We start from the raw sequence: 22811 nt of genomic DNA, 5'->3' as shown, positions 1-22811 counted from the left end.
TGGTTTTATGCTGGACTCCCTTAACCTGTATAGGTGATTGACGAACCCAGTTTTTGTTCCTATGACATTATCTGTGGGCCACTTTCTCCCCTGCTACCCCTTTCTCATGTGGATTATCTGGGATTGCATAAGACTGCCTTATATTGTCGGTTTATCTGGATTTTCTTTTTCTGTATTCCTCTGCATATTTTAAATAAAATATTTGCAAAAAAAAAAAAAAAAAAAAAAAAAAAAAAGTCTTCTTGCCAAAGTTCCTGGTTCTATTCCTGCTCTATTGGGCATCTTCTCACTCTACTTGTTATCTTTAACCACTTCCCGCCCGCCCTATAGGCAATTGGCAGCGGGAAGGATGTTACCTTATCCTCCGATCTCAGTACAGAGCCTACTGATGTAGGTTCTTTACCATGTGACCAGCTGTGTCCAATCACAGCTGGTCACATAGTAAATAGGAAGAGTCATTGGATCAGCTTTCCTCAGTTGATCCACAGCTCTCCTGACAGGGGGGGGGGCTGCACTGGTAATCAGAGCATTGATTACCTGTGCAGACCCTTGGGTGGGGGGTGTCACTAGAGCCACCAGGGATGCCCACCCCAGGGATGGCAATCAGGTCTCAGAGAGCCTGCCAGTGCCCTCCCCATCAGTGCTGCCCACCAGTGCCAATCATTGCCATCTACCAGTGCCCATTATTGACCACCAGTGCCGCCTGTCAGTGCCACCCCATCAGTGCAGAAAAAAAAAGAAAAAAAAAAAAACAAAACACTTATTTACAAAATTTTATAAAAACAAAAAAAATTCCCCCCCCAAACTCTTTGGTCTTTTTTTATTTGTTTAGCAGAAAAGGAAAAAAAACCCTGCGGTGATCAAATACCAACAAAAGAAAGCTCTATTTGTGGGGAAAAAAATGACACAAATTTGGTTTAGGTACAGTGTTGCATGACCACGCAATTGTCATTCAAAATGCAACAGCGCTAAAAGCTGAAAATTGGCCTGGGCAGGAAGGGGGTGAAAAGTGCCCGGTATTAAAGTGGTTAAAGAATAAAAAAAAATAAAAAAAAAATAAAATAAAGTGAACCCGTCGGTGGAAAAATAACTACTAAACAGGTTCTGGCATATTTGTGGAACCCCCAGATCCAAGCTGCTCTAATATTATAGATACAACACTTCCTAGTGTTGACAGCTGCCCTCCCCACCACCTCTACTGGCCAGTAAGACCACAGTCTTTGTGATGCACCATAGGGAACAGCAAAGCGGTAGGATGGGGCAGGCTAGATAGACATCAGAACAAAAGCGAAACTAGGGGTACTCTCAGGCCTATAAAAGTAATTAGCCCTTGTCTACTGGGCACTATTACCCCCTTCATGCCCAGGCCAATTTTCAGCTTTCAGCGCTGTCACATTTTGAATGACAATTGAGCGGTCATGCAACAGTGCACCCATCTGAAACTTTTATAATTGTTTTGAGACCGATAGCGCTTTCTTTTAGTAGTATTTTAATCACTACAGGGCTTTTTCTTTTTTTTGCTAAACGAAAATAAACCAAACAACTTTCTTTGCTTCGGTTATAAAATTTTGCAAATTAGAAGTTTTTCCTCTTCATGGATGTGTGCCGATGAGTCTGCACCGATTTGCACTGATGGAGCTGGACTGATAAATCAGGGCACTAATGAGCCCTTTACCTCCAACAGTGATCAGTTTTTTTTGGGGGGGGGGGTTCTGGGAGGAGTGATTGGCCCTTTACCTCCAACTGTGATCAGCTGTGGGGAAGGGGGGGGGGGGGGATGCGCTTCCAGAGCTGGACAACTACGCGGTAGCCATTTTTTTGCCTACATTGCTGTCGGTAAGCGAGGGCGTCACCTGATCCCTAAATGGTTTTATTACGATTGTCTAATCAGTATTTTTAAGCTTAAAAATACTTTTCATCGGCTAAATACATTCTAGGTGCATCAACACAAAAGGTGTGCAAAGTCAAGTTTTCCTTAGAAAACCAAAGCTTGAGCGCCAGTATGGTGCAGAGGGGGACCATTGCTTTGTGTGGAAGCAGTGGTCTCCCTGCAGAAGTCTGATATACCCCCTGAAATCTGAAAAGCTCATGCTCCCTGCTGATTGGAGAATTCCAGCTCTGACACAGCAGATTTGGGATATATATATATATATATATATATATATATATATATATATATATATATATATATATATATATATATATATATATATATATATATATATATATATATCTCTATCTCTCTATCTCTCTATCTATATATCTATCTATATATGTAAAAATAAATATATAAAAAAAAGGGAAGCAGAAGGGGGACATACGAAGACCTTTACACCCCAGGAAAAAGCAACAATTCCAACCATTTATTCCTAAAAAAAAAAAAAAGACACCTACTCGAGGTCTCTTGAGGTAGTGCATATGTTCCTGCACAGCAGTCTGCAGATAGCAGGGCACTTGCAGGACCTCTTGGTGATGGTCCATGAGGAAGGAGACCAGTCTGGTAGCAAGCAATTCATCCAGATCCACCTCCTCAGCACAGCACAGAACACATCGGGAGAACGTCTGGATCATCTGGAAGGACAGGACACCACCGAATTAAAAAAAAAAGAGAAGGCCATCAAAGACCAAGTTCTACACATTTTAAATTCTAATATATACACTATACAACACTCCAAATGATTGAGTTCTACATTCTCTTGACTGCTATAGCATTTAGATTACTTTAATTCCAATAATTTCAACCAATAGAAAGCATGAAAAAAAACAACAGCTGGGTTTCTCAACAGGTTTCTAGAGCAATTTCTGCCTCTCAGACGTTCCCACTGATTTTAGTTATCTATAAGAGGGTAATCCCTCCCAATGACCACAAGCATAATGAGCAATCTTCCCACTGACCATCACACTAATGTATCATGAGATGTAGAGAGTCATTTTGAGCAGAGGTTCCTTGAGACCTGAATGTTTTTCAAACTTTTCCTCTGTGTTGAGAAAGGCTGATCTATAGAACCCTCATCCCACCGTTGACACCAACGCATAGTCCAATTTGCTCCAACATGGGTGAAACACCACACTTACTGACCCCTGTATGGCTGGTTGCGTTCGGGAGCTGTCCGATTGCCATGACAGCCAATCACGGTGGTCACATGACCTTAAGTGGAACTTCCGCTTTAAGTGGTCCTGACATGCCACATTTGGCATGTCTTTTTTTTTGGGGGGGGGGGGAAAGCCGGTACCTAGTTTTGGACAGGTACCCGCTCCCACTTCTGCTTGGGCCCTCACAGCGCAGGGCATACAGCGCAACTCGCACATGCGCAGTTTGCACCCGGCTGTGAAGTCGCAAGCAGTCACTGCCGGGTGCACACACTAGAGATGACAGGGAGAAGATGAGAGAACTGAGGCTCCCCCCGACCGCATCCCTGGATCTTGGGACATGTATGTTTATTAAAAGTCAGCAGATACACCTTTTGTAGCTGCTGACTTTAAGAAACACAAAAGCCAGTGGAACTCAGACTTAAAATACTCAACTAAGCAACCTAGAACTAGCTCCTGGGGGAAGTCTATTCCACATTTTCAGAGCTCGAACTGTGAAAAAGCCTTTTTGTACGTGGAAATTAAACCTCTCACCAAATACAAACAGTGCAATGACCTTAAAAGCCAACTTCAGGTTTCCCATTACAAAATAGCTTGTCTGGGCCAAGCCATTTCCTTTACTAAAAATGCAAAAATTCTTGCGCTAAAAATGTATACACACCCTTTTTGAAAATCAAAATGTGTGCCGATATATATATATATATATATATATATATATATATATATACACACACACACACACATACATACACACACATCCCTGGCTACACGACAGACTGAAGGAGTGATCAAGGTGAGCAGGGTGATTCATCTGGCTCCGTGGACACCATGTACTTCACGCTGCAGCATCCCGGACTAGAGTGATCTCCCCTATCCCTCTCATTTGTTCATTGGATGTATATATGCGCTTGGCAAGTTAAACACATGTACGGGCATTATATATGGTTTTTGTGGATTTAATAAAGTGTTTTAATGGTACTGCACCAGTGGGGTCCCTCTGTTATGTTTTTTCCACATGGTTTGGAGCTAAGGATTATCCCCCAACCTTCTGGTTTATATGAGGACCGCTGTCTGCATGGCCTTGGTGGAACACCACAGCCAACAGTAATGTACACAGGGAAATTTGCCTTATCCACAAGCGTGGTAGGCAACAAATGAGGGTGAATTGCTAATTTGACGGGTGTGGAGCACATTGGTGGTGGATCTAATTTGGGTGTCACATTATTAGCACTGAAATCTCACAAGATCATCCGGTTTATCACGTTTAGAGCCCATTCACATTGAGGCGGCACGACTTCGGGGGGGGGGGGGGGGGGCAAAGTAGTACAGGACCCTTTTTCTAAGTCGCAGCGACTTGTGTCGCTCCTATTAGAATGGGTCCTGTACTACTCAATGGACCGCGACTTGTCAGGCTGACAAGTCGCGCTAATGTGAATGGGCTCTTATAGAAGTTATTTTTTAGACTCACCTTTATTCACAGTAGTTTATTTTATTTAGTTTATTGGATTTCATATCAACATTCATATTGTGGACTTATTTTCTGGGCACAGTTTATTGATGCACCATTATTTGATTTGAGGATTGCTTTTATTTTATTTATTGGTGTTGTGCGCAACTAGTGTCATGGTTTTCCTTCACTAATTGATACAGCCATGGTCAGTGCTGTATCCTACTGTAGTAGCATCCGCTACATACTGCCGGGTTTGACAAACCCCGGGCGCCAGGTCACCATAGTGACTAGAAATTGCGTCCTGGAGCCTGAGTTTGTCAGCCCATTCACTGCCGGGGTTGCAGGCTGTAGCATTCTGAGTGTATCTGTCTTATGCCCCGTACACATGTACCGATCGTCGGCCGAACGATCGGCCGTCTTTTGTCCAGGGCTGTCGGTGTCTGTTGAAATGTGCAAAAGACTGCACAAGAATTTTGTCCGCCGACTACAGCCGACTGCAGAAGTGATGTCATGTGATGGTTAACTTTCCGTGTGTTTTTTCTTTTCTGAGCATGCCCAGTCTTGCAAATCTGCTGTCTGTCGGCCGAATTCTGTACTGACAGGCGAACAATCGGACGTTCTGGTGTCGGCATACAAAAATTTTCATGCTTGCAAGACAGATTCTTTTCGGCCGAAAGTGCGCCGTCGGCTGTCGGAAGCATCATACTAACAAGCCTACAATCGGCAGATCGGTCGACGGCCGAAGCTTTTCGGCCGACGATCGGTACGTGTGTACGGGCCTTTATGCAGCCCAGAGCGTGTGCCGATTGTTCAGCCCAGAGTGTGTGCCGATTGTTCCCCCCCCCCCCACACACAGATTGTAGGAGGAGACAGAGAGCTGGTCAGCTTCTCCTCCTCACGCCCTCTCCTGTGTAGTGATCCTAGGTGCACATGGAGCCACCAGGGCCGGTCCGATTGTGGCTTCAGCAGAAAGCACAGGCAGAAATACAGTAGCTACATATATCCTGGAGGGGGGTAGAGTAAGATACCGATCCTTACAATTGGTCTCTCCTTGCAAACCTCATGCCCACTTATCTGTGCTACAGTTTTGTTGACTCTCTGGCAATTAACCCTCTCCTTGGATGCTAGGGGAGGACTCTGCTTCATTTAAGTGCTACTTACCTAAACGGTTAAATGATTAACTCTTTACAGCTTAACATCTGCATGCTTTTGCTTCTGGTATGAATCGAATTTGTGCCTGCTTGTATATCTGGTTAACCCTGCATAGCTGCCCTGGATGTGTGGGAAGTTTAAAGTCCAACACAAAACACCTGGCTTCTAGATTTAAAAGCAAAATTTGTCAAGTCCTGGCATATAGGAAGTGGAACAAAAACTGCAGATCTTGCTCCAAAAGCAAACATCTGACTGATCAGTGCCCAGGATTTAAACATACAGCAATGTTTGAGAACAATCTTTTCTCACCAGAGATCTGGTGCCCATGGCGTCGTGCAGTCGTGGCATATCCACATTCTGGCTCATCCGGGAGATCATCCTCATCAGCAGCTGGAGCTTCCTGCGGTTTGGAGGTGGGAGCAGCAGGCAGCACAGCTGCAGGGCGTCTATAGCCACTCTCTCCAGGTGAGGCTGCAGCAAGCCTGAGAATAGAGATCAGAGAGAGATCAGTGGCCGGCTAACACAAGAGTTTGTAACCCACAACCAGTTTGGGATAGTGCCAGCCGATTGGGACAGACACCAGCTGCTCACCCAGACAATACATCAAAGAAACCAGTGAACCTAAAATACCACATAAAATTAAAAACACAGGGAATCTGGGATTGTGACCCTCAAACCAAAAAAATGAAAGCAGCCACCACTTCACTGGAGACCTTCTCCTCCTCCCAGCACACTGTTCCAATCAACAGGATTAGACTGCTGGAGACCTCCCCTATTCCCTGGCACACTGCTCCAATCAACAAGTTTAGACCGCTGGAGACCCCCCCCCCCCTCAGCACACTGCTCCCATCAACAGGGTTGGGCTGCTGGAGACCTCTCCCCTTCCCTGATACACTGCTCCAATCAACAGCGGTGGACCGCTGGGGACCTCCCCCTTCCCCACCACACTACTCCAATCAACAGGGTTGGACAGCTAGAGACGTCCCTCTAACAGCACACTGTTCCAATCAACAGGGTTGGACCACTGGAGACCATCCTCTCCCAGTACACTGCTCTAATTGACAGTTGGACAGCTGGAGACCTCCCCCTCTCAGCACACTGCTCCAATCAACAGGATTAGCCTGCTGAAGACCTCCCCCTCCCAGCACACTGCTCCAATCAACAGGATTAGACCGCTGGAGACCTCCCCCTCTCAGCACACTGCTACAATCAACAGGATTAGACCGCTGGAGACCTCCCCCTCTCAGCACACTGCTCCAATCAACAGGGTTGGACCGCTGGAGACCTCCCCCTCTCTGCACACTGCTCCAATCAACAGGGTTTGACCGCTGGAGACCTCCCCCTCTCAGCACACTTCTCCAATCAACAGGGTTAGACCGCTGGAGACCTCCCCCTCTCAGCACACTGCTCCAATCAACAGGATTAGCCTGCTGGAGACCTCCCCCTCTCAGCACACTGCTCCAATCAACAGGATTAGACCGCTGGAGACCTCCCCCTCTCAGCACACTGCTACAATCAACAGGATTAGACCGCTGGAGACCTCCCCCTCTCAGCACACTTCTCCAATCAACAGGGTTAGACCGCTGGAGACCTCCCCCTCTCTGCACACTGCTCCAATCAACAGGGTTAGACCGCTGGAGACCTCCCCCTCTCAGCACACTGCTCCAATCAACAGGGTTGGATGTTTAGAGATCTCGGCCGTTGTGTCCTATGTAAAAGCAGCATGCAAACCAGCATCTGACTCTGCAACACTGCCAGCACAGGCTATTTTAACCCATGGTGGAACACCTATACTGCGGTTGAAATTTATTTTTTTTTTTTTTCTGCCACTATACCTATATACTGCCTGCATTACAGTAATGTAGAGGGCTCCACTGGGCTTTACCAGGCTAGCAGAACGAGAAGCTTCTACTTAACATTCATTAGTCATTCCCTTCAGCTCCAACGTGCCAATGACAGGCATTTTTTTTGGAAGTCAAATGATTATCTACAGCTGTCAGCGGTACGCCTACATAGATAAAATATTAACCGTATCCCATTGGGAATATCTGACACAGCCTGTAAAAGAAAAAGAGAGCAAGATAGGGACTGAATACTCATTCCCAAATTTTCTTAGCCATTGCCATGACTAACAATCTAACCTGTCATATAATCCGAGAAAGATGCCTGCTGGCACCCACAGGGGACAGACGACTTAAATGTACAGCTCGCTCCTCTGCTCACAGAAACCCAAAGATTCCAAAACTTTTACAAACAATTCGAAGTGTTGGAAGATAAAACTGCAGATTTTAGGTTCAGTGGTCTCTACAAAAAGATGAACGTATAAATGACAAAAAAATTCTCATTGCATCATTAAACAAGTGTATAAATATTTGACTTGTTTAATGGTAATTAGCGATGCACCGAAATTTTGGCTGCAAGAAAAGTGGCGCTAATGGCTGCCGAAAACGCTTGCAATTTTATTGTGTGTTTTTCATAGGTCATGTGACTCAAAAAACACAACGTGCATTTTTGATGCGTTCCTGCTGCAGATTTTTCACTGACTAAATATGCACCAAAAATGCAGCAAGCAGGATTTTTAACACTGCTTCATTTCGGCGATTATGGCCGAAATAAAAATTCATATTAAAAAGGGATATTAAAGTCTTTTTTTCTTCCTTTAAAAATAAAAACATTGTACTTACCTGCTCTGTGTAGTGGTTTTGCAAAGATCAGCCCAGATCCTCCTCTTATTGGGTACCCCACTGGCACTCCTGGCTCCTCCCTCCTATCGAGTGCCCCAATAGCAAGCAGCTTGCTATTCAGACGGGGAGCCGCGATTCTGTCCCGCCCCTCTCTCATTGGCTTACTTAGTGATTGCCAATGCTGTGTCTCAGCCAATAAGGAGGGAGAGTCCCAGATGGCAGAGGCACATTGCCGAATCAAGTATTAGGGGTTGCCACACAAGGTTTTTTTTTTTTTTTTTTTTTAAATCAAAGCATTGAGATAAAAAAAAAAAAACCTTCTACTTTTAGAACCACTTTAATTTAAATTTATGATAATTATTAAAAAGTCCAATATAATAAGATTTTTTTTTTTTTTTTTTTTAAAAACAGTCAAAATTTCAGTTTCAGCCAAGTACATCCCGAATTTGCAGTACCAGAATTTTCATTTCGGTGCAGCTCTAGTACATGTCCTGTAAAATAAGTAAAAAACAGGAGTCTGGATTCCATATATTAATTGCAGTTTGATTCGTTTTTGTGAAAAGCTACAAAATTACACGCAAGTAGAGGAAAGAATAAAAACACGACAAGGCACAAAAATCACATCAAATCAAAAAACATGTAAGTCTTCCATTCCATTGCATCCTTTATAAAAGCAGCCACAGCTAGAAAAGCCTGTCTCCTGCCAGCATGTTGTAGAAAAAAAAAAAAAAATAAAAAAACCTTGCTCTGTGTGCAAATAGTGGTCTCTCGGAAGAGGTTCAACATACTCCCGCTTTAAGTTTTAGATAGGAGTATAGAAGGGTTAAAGCCTTTAAAGTTTTTTAGTACCATCTGTGCCCCTGATGGCGAGATTCTCCCCTCTGCTGCTCCTTTATGACCACTGCCAAGCAAAAAAACGTTAAAAGAAGAATTCCAGGATAAACTCAGATAATGCTCCCCCCCCCCCTCCTAAAGCCTATGCTGACTAAAGCAGGGTACAGTAACCCCCCGTTATATCGCGGTTCAGTTTTCGCGTTTCCCGGTATTTTGCATTTTTCTTTTTTCTGCAAGACCTATTACTATTGTTTTATTAATTAAATCATTGTTAATTCAAATATTTCTTTGTTTTTCATTGCTCTGTCTCTCAGTATCTTTTATGTGTTTCTATTGCTTTAAAAGTGTGTTTAAATACCTTAAATGATTTTAAAAAAGTACAGTGAAAGTTATAAAACATGACTAGGGTGTATTTAAATACGGTATTTCTATTTGACGGATTTTCAAATATTGCGGGTGGGTCTGGAACATAACCCCAGCGATGGAGGAGGGTTTACTGTATACAGGTTTTTTTTTTTTTTTTTTCTGAAAAAAAAAACACCCCACAAAAAAACCCTGACTGAATGTTTTTTTCAGCATGACTGTTCAAACAGACTTTGATCATTAGGCCGGCTGCTGTTGAACAGACCGCAGCACACAGTTTCCTGCTGAACCGGCCTATTTTTCATACCTGTACACCCAGCTTAACCTAAGATAAGATGCCTATTTTCAGCCTGCCCTGGTCATGTGATCCATGTCAGCCAGTGCCGGCTGCAGGGGAAAAGAGTGATTGCTCCGACAATGCAGTGGGAGTGGCAACGTCACCCATAAGCGCCTATTTGTTGTCAGTGCTCCCTCCTCTCCCCTGCAGCCCCTTGTTGGCTGACACAGGGAAAATCGGATCACATGACCAGAGCAGCAAAAAAGCGCAAGTACAGATCTTTCTTGCATAGGTGTCAGAAGAGGTGGGGGGGGGGGGTAACATTCTTTGGACTAGTTAAGATTAGACTAGAATTCCACTTCAACACATGACTAAATGCAAAGATTTGCACACAAAGTTAAAAATCGCTGTTTGGGTCCCTGTTAGGGCTCTTTCACACAGGCGGACCGTTCAGATCCGCCTTTCTGTTTTTTTTGGCGGATCTGAACGGTCCCCCCCATGCATCCCTATGGGGCATCGGATGTCAGTGGAGACATGTCCGCTGACATCCGATCCGTCAACTCTGGACGGATGGAAACCCCATTTTCCATCCGTCCACCAGATCGGATGAGAACGGACCGACGGTCTGTTCCCAGCCGATTCCCCCATAGAGATGTATGGGGAACTGACAGCGGTGTCTCCTCACACAGTGCGGAGAATAGCTGCCACCCTCCTGCTCAGTGGGGGAATCGGCGGATCGATCCCCCACTGAGATAAACAGAGTCCGTCTGACGGACGGGCTGGCTGTGTGAAAGGGGCCTTAGGAAGATTCACCCTCTTTAATAATCCTGATCACCCCCTGCAAAAGAAAAAAAGAGTAAAATTGCAAACTTTGAGTTGCCACTAGAACAGAAATCAAGGCAAATTTTCCAACAGAGACCCTTCTTGTGACAACGGTCTCAGGCTGGGTTCACAGCATGGAGTCTGGTGCGCCCTGTTCTGCGGTTCAGGAGCAAATCAGGTCCGAATGTTTGCCCAATTTCGTACCTGAATCAGAACCAAAGACGCACAGGACCCTTTTTAGAAGCAGACCGCGGCTGACCCGGAGCTGTGCAAATGGCTCCATTGAGAGCCGGTCACACACTCCCGTCATGCGAATTGGATGCGGGGGGAAACCCACATCCAACTTGCATACGTGTGAGCCCAGCCTAAGGCTGGCCATACATAGAATTTTCTTGTTCACTTTCCTTTAACAATGTAGTGCAACGGTCTGCCTGATAATTGAATTTAGGTTTGAACTCATGTTATATGGGTTTTGGAAAATCTAAAAAAGTATGGCCAGCCTAAAAAGGGATTTTTTTTTTTTTTTTTTAAATTGGAAAGATATCCTCTTGTATCCTGTTGATTTTACAATACAGGAAGTGAAGGAAAATCTCTATAAGACAAATGGAGGAGAAAGGAAGAAAGAAAGACAGAAAGGGGGGGGGGGGGGAAGAAAGAAAGGGGGGGGGGGGAAGAAAGAAAGAAAGGGGGGGGGGAGAAAGAAAGAAAGGGGGGGGGGAGAAAGAAAGAAAGAAAGAAAGGGGGGGGGGAGAAAGAAAGAAAGACAGAAAGGGGGGGGGGGAAGAAAGAAAGACAGAAAGGGGGGGGGGGGGAAGAAAGAAAGACAGAAAGGGGGGGGGGGGAAGAAAGAAAGACAGAAAGGGGGGGGGGGGGAAGAAAGAAAGACAGAAAGGGGGGGGGGGGGGAAGAAAGAAAGACAGAAAGGGGGGGGGGGGGAAGAAAGAAAGACAGAAAGGGGGGGGGGGAGAAGAAAGAAAGGGGGGGGGAAGAAGAAAGAAAGGGGGGGGGAAGAAAGAAAGAAAGGGGGGGGGAAGAAAGAAAGAAAGGGGGGGGGAAGAAAGAAAGAAAGGGGGGGGGGAAGAAAGAAAGAAAGGGGGGGGGGAAGAAAGAAAGAAAGGGGGGGGGAAGAAAGAAAGAAAGGGGGGAAGAAAGAAAGAAAGGGGGGAAGAAAGAAAGAAAGGGGGGAAGAAAGAAAGAAAGGGGGGAAGAAAGAAAGAAAGAAGAAAGGGGGGGTAAGAAAGAAGAAAGGGGGGGTAAGAAAGAAGAAAGGGGGGGTAAGAAAGAAGAAAGGGGGGAGAAAGAAAAGGGGGGGGGAGAAAGAAAGAAGAAAAGGGGGGTTGTTGGTTTTTAAATATGTTATTAGCCTGGAGTGCAGCAATTCATTTCCTTTTATGACCAACTTCCCAGAGTGCGATGAGGGCCACCAGCATCCTGGACCTTCACAGTGGAGCCTGTGAGGAACCACTCACCTTGAGCATTATACATGTCTTGTGATTTTACGTTGCTTGTTTTTTTTTTTTTTTTTTTTTTTTTTCTACCTGGCTATGGAGATCCTACCCGGCTAAGAGACCTTTTTCTAGAGCGTTTCCAGAAATGCGCACAGAAAGTTAAGCGTTTTAAATTTTCCAGAATCTACCACAACCTGGGAGGTTAGTTTTGCATGGACTGACTTCAAGTCTCAGTTAAGCAATGCAGACACAAGCAAAGCATGCAATATATATATATAAAAGAGGCAGCAGGCAAGATGAAGACGAGACAAGATTTGGGTGGGTTTAATGGAAGAAAAGCATGCAGTGTGGTCATGCAACGCGTTGGGGAGCATGCAGTGTGGTCATGCAACATGTTGGGGCTCTCATGCCACAACAGTGTTAATCTTACTTGGCGTGCCAGTGCAGGGCTGGGAAGCGTGCAGTAGAGGAGAGCTGGAGGTGAGAGGGGAACTGGAGAGCTCCATAGTGCTCTGACACAAGCGCTTGGTTACAGTGATATCCGGATCAGGCATTTCCATCATTTCAATAGAACTCAACCGCTTCTGTAGCCGATTTTGTGCAGGCTGGGTAGGTTTGACGGTAATCTCAGCCACGGGAGCGTTTATACTAGAGCAAGGGCCAAGGCAATCGCCTAGACTCTGCGATCGAGACATTCCTCTGGAATTGGGGATAGGTTCATATCGCTCCACAGTAGGCCAAAATTGCAGAGTTTGTGCTTGACCGCCAGAAGACAAAGAATGAGCATTTCCTCCTAAAAGTGCAGAATTGTCCTCTGATGGCAGACTTGGGGAGGAAGGTTTTAAACTTGAAGAGTCTGCAATGCTGCCATCGTTACTGGAATCATGTGACACATCGGCGATGCCCTCCAAGGAGCAGCTGCGTACCCGGACTCTGTAGGGCCCGCTGCCATCCCTTCTAGAAATGGAGAGATTCTGGCAGCTGCCGCCGATGACCCTGCTGCCTCCCCTAGATTGTCTATCCATGGTGCCGTACAGTGGGGCCCCGCGTGATTGGCTGAGAGCAAAGTCCCGCTGCTGTCGGCCGATCTCACCAAAGGTGTCAAAGTCATCTTGCTCCTCTTCGTTGGGAACTTTACGCAGCAAGCTAAGGAGGAGGCATTCCGTGGACTTAAAGTTGGCGTCAGTCGGCTGCAGAAGCTTAGATTGCTGCTGTCTAGAAGTTCCCTTCTTTGGTTTACGTTTGGTGGTGCGCCTGTGGGGAACTGTAATGTAGCCACATACGACTATCAAGGAATGAAATACATGTTAAATATACCAGAGGAATGTGGGGAGGACAAACAAAGCAGCCAAGAAATTAGTATCGACAGCAGTGCCAAAACAGTTATTTACTGGGCAAACTGTATTAAATAAGCAATGCTATCAACTCATGTTATATAAAAACACAACACACACACACACCTTAAATAACTTAAAGTAGAACTAAATGCAAAACTTTTTTCCCCCTACTTTGGGCAGAGTAAGGGAGGGTTAAACCCCATGTATGGTTTATTTTGCAATTTATGTCCCATCAGGGAGATTCCCCCTTCACTTTGTCCCATAGCCAAATCCGGAAGAGAGGAAATCCTCTAAAGACTACTAGTGTCCCCATAGGAAAATATCCTCACTATTCTGGTTCTCAGGACAACCCAAAATTGGATTGGATTTCATTTATGGCCGGCTTCATGTGCGGTGTAGATCTGCTACTAGTATGTAATGAAAGAACCTTCAAATTTTGACACAATCTGGCTTTGCTAGTTTATGTTACTGCTTCTTCCAATGCCGTATAATAGCATTTATTTTTATGTGGCCTTTATTTAACATTTCAAGCTTGTAGCCAATATGTTACAGCACATTACCAGCCAGGAGTTACTCCAGCACTAAGCTTGTCCACAACGGCTCAGCATTTCTTTGATTACATCAATCCTTTGGACCTGTTTTTTTTTTTTTTCTTTATTTTATGCATTTTTTTTTTTTATATAAAATGCAAGTCATAGGGAAAGGCAAATTTATATTTAGCATTGATATATCTCCCTAGATCTACATTATATATATATATATATATATATATATATATATATATATATATATATATATATATATATATATATATATATATATATATATATATATATATATATATATATATATATATATATATATATATATATATATATAATTTATTTACAAAAATATTAATAATATTATGTAGATAGAGAGATTATATATATATATATATATATTTTCTATCTATCTCTCTATCTACATAATATTATTAATATATTTTTAAATAAATATATATATTTTTCCCCTCTATTTTACTTTTTTTGCACTTAGTAATTTGGTCATTAAGTTGCAGACTCCAGTTTCCCCGTGTACCCTCAGCTAGCTTACCGTTAGGTCCGGCTGGGTCCACCGTGCCCTCTGTGGTGCTTGTTGAGAGACCGCTTTTTATCTTTACCCCGTTTTTATTGTACCAAATTTGTGACTATGTACATCACACACACAGTGTGGTTAGTCCTCTTTTTTTTTTTTTTTTTTTTTTTAAATCAAACAGGTTCTTTGATAGAAAAAAAAAAAAATAAATAATTACAAAAGGAACAAACAGAGGAACAAATCGCCATGGGAATATAGCAAGGTAGACTGGCTCAAAAAGAAGTGAAAATATAAACGGTACATGTATTGTGGTCAGCAAACAGAGGGGATACATCGCTGCAGCATGGGTAATGCCCGGGAGCAACAAAGAGCAGAGCCGCTCAGGTGTCAGTTCAATAGCTGGTGCTGGTCAGATCCGCCGTCCAAGCAATAGAAAATCCAAGAAAGTAGACCGCACTCAGGAAATGCAAGATGAAAACAATCAAAACGCCTTTATTCTTCTTCGGTACAGCAGACAGACAATGCACATAACAGACGTGCCGGGTTAACGCGTTTCACGAATTAGATCGCTTACTCATAAGCGCACACACAACCATGTGGTTATGAGTAAGCGATCTAATTCGTGAAACGCGTTAACCCGGCACGTCTGTTATGTGCATTGTACTGTCTGTCTGCTGTACCGAAGAAGAATAAAGGAGTTTTGATTGTTTTCATCTTACATTTCCTGAGTGCGGTCTACTTTCTTGGATTTTCTAATGCCCGGGAGCAAACATAGCATAGAAAGACAAATCAGCACATTAAAATCGGGGCAGTAAACTTGGGAGTCATCTTAGTTTTTTGGATACCTTTGTGTCTTAATCGTATCATCTTAGAAATATACTTCTATATATTTACTTTGAATAATATCTTTTTTTCTACATAAGAGTGTCCCTGAAGACGACATAATATTGCACTATTCAAAATGCGTCAGATGTCTCTGTAGTTCTTTTACAATACCAAGGTTATGTTCTCACATCTCTGCTGTGACCATTGTACATGGTTTCTAGCCGCAATGTTTTTACCAGGTTTTAATAAATGTTTGGTGCTATAACAAAGATTTGCATTTTCTCTAGATTGTTTGGAGAATATTTGTCTGTGTTGCCACCTTAGGCTACGTTTCCACTATTGCAGCTACAAAGTCACGCTACTTCTAGCGCGACTTTGTAGTGTGACTTGTTTGCAGCTACTTCTGGGGACTTCAGTGCGACCTTCCTTCTATGAGGGACAAGTCGCACTGAAGTCGGCCCAAAAGTAGTGCAAAAACTCTTTTTCAAGTTGCTGCGACTCAAGTCGCAGCAGAACGGGCCAAATTGAAATGAATGGCTTTTGACATGTGTCAAGTCGCAATAGTGGAAACGGAGCCTAATAGTCCCACAAAAAAAGAGGGTATCCTTTTTTCCAAAATTCGATTTTTTTTTTTGTTTACTTTGATCTTCAGCAAGAATAGTTAGCAGGACAAGGAGAGGGGGGGGGGGGCTCTTCCCAACAAGCACACAGCTATATAGACCCCAGGGGTTCCAATCCCTCTCTTTGAAAAAGGTTTTGGTGTTAGTTATAATTCAAAGCCAGGTGTAGTTTTCCAAATTGGGGGGGGGGGGGTGGTGGAAAGGGGAAAAAAAAAAATAATACACCAGACACACACACACACACACACACACACACACAAAGGAGCCAGATGCAGTTGGACACTTGCTGAAGTCCACACTGATTATCAGCTGGTGCATAAAAGCTGCCAGTAAGTTCCACTGCACACGGGTTGTAATGCGCATGCTCACCATCTGCAGACAGCCTGGATGCATATTAGGGTCTGTAGCAAAGCTACCACAAAACAGCTACACAGATGCAATACGTCAGGCCTGCGGACATTACAATGTATATACATACCCAAAATATTCACAAATAGCTCATAATACTCATAGGTGAGAAGGGGCTCCGGGAGATTCAGGAAATAGTCCGCCACTGTCCTAAAAACATCGCCTTCAAACCCGGGATAGGTAGGCTGACTCAGATCATTGTTTCTTGGCCCTAATGCCAAAAAACAGAAATAAGCATTTTAAACAAGTCAAGTAAATAGAAAACTATGGCATACATGAAATTTACACAGCTATAGACACTATACTAGTAACGGCGGCGATCAGCGACTTCTTGTGGGATTGTGATAAGGTGGCGGGCATATGATGCTAACAGACACTGGCTGTGGGGGAGACGAAAACAGATGTCACTAGTGACACCAATACAGCAATCTGATATAATACTGTACCAATGACACTGGCTAGGAAGGGGTTAACAGCAAGGGGCAACCAAAGGGTTACCTGTGGTCCCAACGATGTGTAATGTGTGCGGCTTTTACTCACAGATCTGGTTTTTCTCCCTGAATGGAGTTGATTTCAGGGACAAGAAACAGCCAGATCGCTGTCTGTGTACACAATGCGATTAGTAGGTAAATCCAAAGCTCTGTGCTGTGATAGGCCACAGTAGATTTTGGTTCTATACTTGCTGATCATTGGCCGAAACCTGCTGACGAACTTGTGCAGTGTCCAATCACAGCACAGGGTCAGTAGGGGGCGCACATATATGTACCCAAAAACCTGGAAACAGATGGCAACATATGATAACGTTGCCTAGCCTGTAGCTGCCACCCGCCTGCAGTAAAATGTACTGTGGGCAAGAGGTTAAAAGTAAGGAGTGGTGGGACTAGTCAGCACTTGCCATAATGTGTAAGTATTTACAGGATTCTTCAAGAGCCTTTAAAGTTAAATTATTATTATTATTTTTTATTAAAAACAAACAGGTTATACTTGCCTGCTCTGTGTAGTGGTTTTGGGGTCCCCAGCAGCGATCTCTGCCCCTCATCTGCTTACCTCCACCATAGCCAGCTGCGCTCCATAGACTTTACGCAGAAGGACTTAAGCCCACCCCTCACTTCCTCTTCACTGCATTTGATTGACAGCAGCAAGAGCCAATGGCTCCTGCTGCTTCTCAAACGCTGTGTGAAGAGGAAGGGGAGAATAGATGCAGCCCTGCACAGCGATGTTCTCTTCTTCCCTCTCTTACTCTTAACACAGGGAAGGGAGGCACAGGGAAATTGAAAAGTTTTCCACCCTGATGCAAACCATGCATTAAGGTAAAATGCCACAAATGCTCGATTGGATTATGATCTGGAGAATAGAGGCCAAATCAACACCTCAAAACAACTTCCATTGCTCAGTGGTCCAATTTTGATGCTTCTGTGTCCACAGCCAGCCTACACTGGAGACATGTCAGTATGGGCACTCGGACCGGTCTGCGGTTATGTAGCCCCATACACAACAAACTGCAATGCACTGTGTGTTCCGATACCTTTCTATCAGAACCAGCATTAATGTTTGCGCTATAGTACCTCTTCTATTGGATTAAACTACCTGAGCCAGTCATCGCTCTACTTGTGAATCAATAAGCCTCGACTCCCATGACCCTGTTGCCGGTTTTCCTTCCTTGCACAAATTGTGGTCGGTCCTGACCACTGCAGACCGGGAACATCCCACAAGACCTGCAGTTTAGGAGTTGCTCTGACTCAGTCATCTAGCCATTACAATTGACCCCAAAGTCTCTCAAATCCTTAGGCTGCATCTACACTACAGCTCCTAACTGGCTCTCAGGTGCAGCTGTCATAGCCTGTAGGGAAGCCCTGTGGCTTCACAGCCGATTCCCTACTGCGCATGGGCGGAGAGTCCTGTGCTGAATGTCCTGGTGGCGGTAAAGGAGGAGGGGAACCAAACGTCTGACGTACCTTGCCGCGGCAAGGTCCGACAGAAGTGGGGGGGGGGGTGGAGGAGACCGATAAGCGGAGCTTCCCCTTTTGGGTTAAACTCCACTTTAAAGTCCATAAATAGTAGAAAATTCCAATATAGGTAGTGTGTGAAAGTGGCAGTGTTGGCGTAGTTATTCAAAAAATGTAACTAGTTACTTCTGTAAATTGTAACGAGATTACTTTACTAGTTACTGCATTTGAAAAGTAACTTCACTACTTATTACTTTACTTTCCTCTTTCTTAATTGACCGTGTAGAAGAAGATACGCGACACTCTTTCTGCATAGAGTTTATGGCGCTTTTCCACTGCATGGAACCGTACCGGTTCGGCACGCTTTTGTGCTTTTCCTCTGCGGTACCGCATGGTATAGGGTCGGAACGGTTCGGTACGGTATAGGTTTGCTTTTCCACTGCATGGAACCGAACGGTACGGTACGGCTCTGAAAAAACAGTACCTACTCGATTGTGGTTCCAACAGGTACCAAACTGGTACCATATCCCACAATCCTTTGCATGCAGTCACTACTAGCCACTGATTGGTCAGAGAATCACACCCACCCCGTTGTTATCCCACCCACTTAACTTTAGTACTACTTTAGTGGAAAAGCAAACCTATACCGTACCGAACCGTTCCGACACTATACCATGCGGTACCGCAGTGGAAAAGCAAACCAGGCCAAGCAGGGCCGAGTAGAGCCGAGCCGGTACTTGCAGTGGAAAAGTGCCATTCTTGGATAAACACAGGCTTTGGGAAACATGAGAACAAAACCTGAAAAAACAGAATAAAACATAAAGTGCAACAAAAAGTCATAAACTTCATCCCTCTCTATTCTTCGAAATAACGACTGTATCGCACGGCTTGGGTAACGCAGGAAAGCGCGTTCCTATAGCCTAGTAAAGTAGTGTAGTTACCAATATTAGTACTGTAACTAGTTACATTACTTCGTTACAAAAAAAAATAAAAAAAAAAAATAAAAAGTAATGTAGTTACTGTAATCCGTTACTTTGTAACTCGTTACCCCCAACACTGGAAAGTGGGAACTATTATTTATGGAGCTTTTCTCTCCTTGGACTTTATCTAGTTGCGCTGCACTTTTTGTGTATTTTCTGTTGAGGGGATATTCTTCTGGTGTTCAGCTAGCAGCCCATTTTACATTTTATTTTGTAAATTTGATATTTGTAGGATTAATGAGCTGATTTTTTAATGCAAATTTGTCTTGGATATTTAGAAGTAACAGACAACGTTGCTTTCCATGCAAGAATTAAAAAATGGCTTCAACATAGGCGGTTATTTCAGATGTATTCTGTTCACACTGAATGAGCGCCAAGTGATATACTTACAATTTGCCAGACATTTCATAGCAGACAAGACCCAGTGAGGAAGATCATCTACAAAACACAAAGACCATCAACATCATAAGTCACATGTCAACCAGTCTGTGCCCTCCAAAAAGATTACAACCCAATACCCTGGCTACAGTAAAGGCATGCAGCACAATTTTGGTGCAAGTCAATAAGTCCAATACGTTTATGAATTGTGGGAGGAAGCTGGCACATTCAGAGCAAAGATAGATATGGAAAAAACATACAACTTATAGGGAAAGCACACCTCCAGAGACACATTCACTACAAGAGAGTGGACCACGAAGCCACTGTGGTGCTTCACATACATTTGATGGATAAAATAAAAAAAGGGTCCAACCCTTGAAGAATTTTGGCAGTGTGTGGGACGATTTCCATGGACGTCTGGAGATGGACAGAAAATGTTACACTATCTAAAAAGGATGCATTCTGCATTTGAATCCATATGGCTAAAATCATCATTAGAAAGGGGACTAGTGTCCACTTTTTCATAAGATCCTGGCTTTGAAAGATCCCAACTCTTGGGCAAGATCACCAATCAACGACATTCTCGGCCCCTCCTCCTCCCCCACTGCCTCCTGGGACACAGAGGTCCCAGAAGGAGGCAGGACCATTCAGAAGGCACAGTGTGGCTTACGCAGTGGGAAACCGCCTGTGAAGCCACAAGGCTTCACTTCCTGTTTCTCTTACTACAGATGCCGTCGCTAGCCAAAGCCGATTGACGAATTGGCTTGGGGTGCAGACATTGTGGGATCCCTGGCAGGTAAGTGTCCTTATAAAAGCACCAGCTACAGTATTTGTAGCTGCTGACTTAAATAAATAAAAAAATAAAACATTATTTTATTTATTTTTTTAAAAGACGAACTCTTTTTTGAAAATGTATTTTTATTGCAAAATTGAGATGTTTAGGTACAAAAACATAGCCTTGGGGCATTCCCCGGCTAATACATAAAACGTAGAACTAACACCACCATAGAACACAACAGAAAGCCTTCTCTGTCTATTGCCAACTACTGTATGTGAATTCTACAATTGTATTCGTTATCAATGATCCCTCTACCCCCCCCCCAAATATCTGTTTTAGTTATCCTTTTATTTACCCCCATCCCCATGTGGCTGCTGTTCATTCTACTCCCAGGAAAGATACGGGGTGTATATTTGAAGCACAACCGTGTTCTTAAATGCTGAGTTCAAAATAGCAGATAATATACAGTAGATTTTTTGATTGTCACATGGGTCACTATTGCAACCTGGCCCCATTCTCCAGCGGGGGGGGGGGGGGGGGGGGGGGTGCAGCTCCCCCTTACACCTGCACGGCAGTATATAGAGGAATTGATGCCCTCCAGGCTCCTCCTGCAGCTGCTTAATGCCTGCTTCTCCTTCTCTCCCTCAGGCAGGGAAATGGAGGGCATCAGTTCCTCTATATGCTATCCCCTCCTGTGCAGCTTCCTTTTGCTTCCCACAGACCCTTCTGCTCTCTCCTGGCCCGCCTGTGATCTTCCCCGGCAACTTCTGTCCTGACACCAATGGCAGAACTATCAGGATTGCAAAGGTCACACTTATGACTGGGCCCTGGCATTCCGTCACTGGGCTCAGAGGGAAGGGCCCCTACCTGGGGCCCTTCATGGTTTCTTGCCCCAGGCCTTAAAAAGTTCTAGTTACGCCTCCAGATTGCCATATACATTATACTGTATGCAATGTAATACAACACCTCGCTAAATGTTGTTAAGATCTTGATCAAGGTTATGCATCTGAATGATTGCAATTCTAAAAAGGAAGGACCAACCCGTCTTATCTTGTAGAAAGACCACTCCGTGTTTGCTGGTGTGGGTCATATTGTACATGATGTGACTTGGATTTATCTGGGCCGGGTTCAGCACTTCATCCAGCGAAGGCAAGGCCAGGATTTTCTGCAGACTAGTTAAATTAGACAAGAGAAAACAGACAAGTACAATATAAAAAAAGTCACAACAGTAAGCTACACAAAATGGTCCTGTTCAAGGTGTAATAGGTCACCGAGAGCGCCCAATGAAAAATACTAAGGATTTATAAAGTCTTTATTGTTCAACTGGTTACAACAAACAGGGCAAAGAACAGCACAGCACGTTTCAAGGGCCACACAATCCACTTCATCAGGGTTGGGTGAAGTAGCAGGATGTTAAATGGACTCAAAAATTCTCATGCAGGCATAGGATGTTATGAACAGTCAGTGCTGTAGCAAGGGCCTTTTAAACTTCTGTGAACACCAGCTGACGCATTTTTTGTGGCCCCTGAAATGCATTGGCTGTCTTTTGCCCCGATTGTTGTAACCCGTTGAATTGGACACCTAAGAATTTTTCATTTGGCACTCTGACCTATTGGACGAATGTCAATTCCTGGAGATCCCCGTCCACATTTTGATAACCTGTGCAAATCTGTTTAGCACCCCCTACCACTATTTCCTGGTAAAGTGACCCTGTCAGTAGTGGTCTCTCCTCTGACAGGCTGAGACTCCTACCCTACCTCTATTCTAGCACTGCAGCCATAGAGGTTGGAAGATGGTAGCATAATGCACAGTGGGTGACAAGCATCCAACTAAGTCTCAAATGCTGATGACATTTACGGAGGCTGCAGCACTGCAATGGAGGAAGGAAGGACTTACGGCTTGTCAAAGAGGAGAGTATAATGCCTCTATTGGTAAGAATCCATTAGAATTTCTATTTTTGGTGCGCTCAGCAGGGTCAAAAAAAAAAAAAAAAAAAAAATAGTTAACACCCCACATCACACGCAAGTTCTGCCTAACAGCAAACTTTACAAGCAACCTAATAAAGCTTTTAAAATAAATGTTCTCATGGTGCCCCTCTGAACTTGGCTTAAAGTAGAAGCTCACCCTAAATCTACAGGCATCCATTATCTAGGACTAACCCATCTAGTGCTGTAAAGAAGAAATCGCAATACATAGCTTTTTTTAAAGCCGCTCTGGTCGGGTCCCACGCTGAGCGGTCAGCTTTGCTGTGTAGGATGGTGCAGAAGAGGCAGCCGACAACGAAACCCCATAGTACCTCTATGGGCAATATCACTTCCCAGCCATTGTCGGCTGGGTCTTCT

At 44.1% G+C, this 22811-nt stretch overlaps 1 protein-coding gene across 1 annotated transcript in view; it reads right to left on the bottom strand.

The window, feature by feature from the left end:
* The window catches only part of DEPDC1 (DEP domain containing 1), a gene marked incomplete at its 3' end in the record, with an annotated part of 37158 nt that overhangs the window by 2642 nt on the left and 11705 nt on the right, over positions 1-22811 (bottom strand). Inside the window, exons 5-10 of the mRNA XM_082266635.1 lie at positions 21511-21641; positions 19704-19751; positions 16458-16598; positions 12551-13405; positions 6002-6174; positions 2395-2571 (exon numbers count right to left, since the gene is read on the bottom strand). Coding sequence (XP_082122761.1) covers positions 2395-2571; positions 6002-6174; positions 12551-13405; positions 16458-16598; positions 19704-19751; positions 21511-21641 — 1525 coding nt within the window. The remainder of the gene's footprint in view (positions 1-2394; positions 2572-6001; positions 6175-12550; positions 13406-16457; positions 16599-19703; positions 19752-21510; positions 21642-22811) is intronic.

Source organism: Pelophylax lessonae (assembly GCF_965119305.1).
Source record: "Pelophylax lessonae genome assembly, chromosome: 8".
NCBI classification, from domain to species: domain Eukaryota; kingdom Metazoa; phylum Chordata; class Amphibia; order Anura; family Ranidae; genus Pelophylax; species Pelophylax lessonae.
This window is presented reverse-complemented; position numbering and strand designations above follow the sequence as displayed.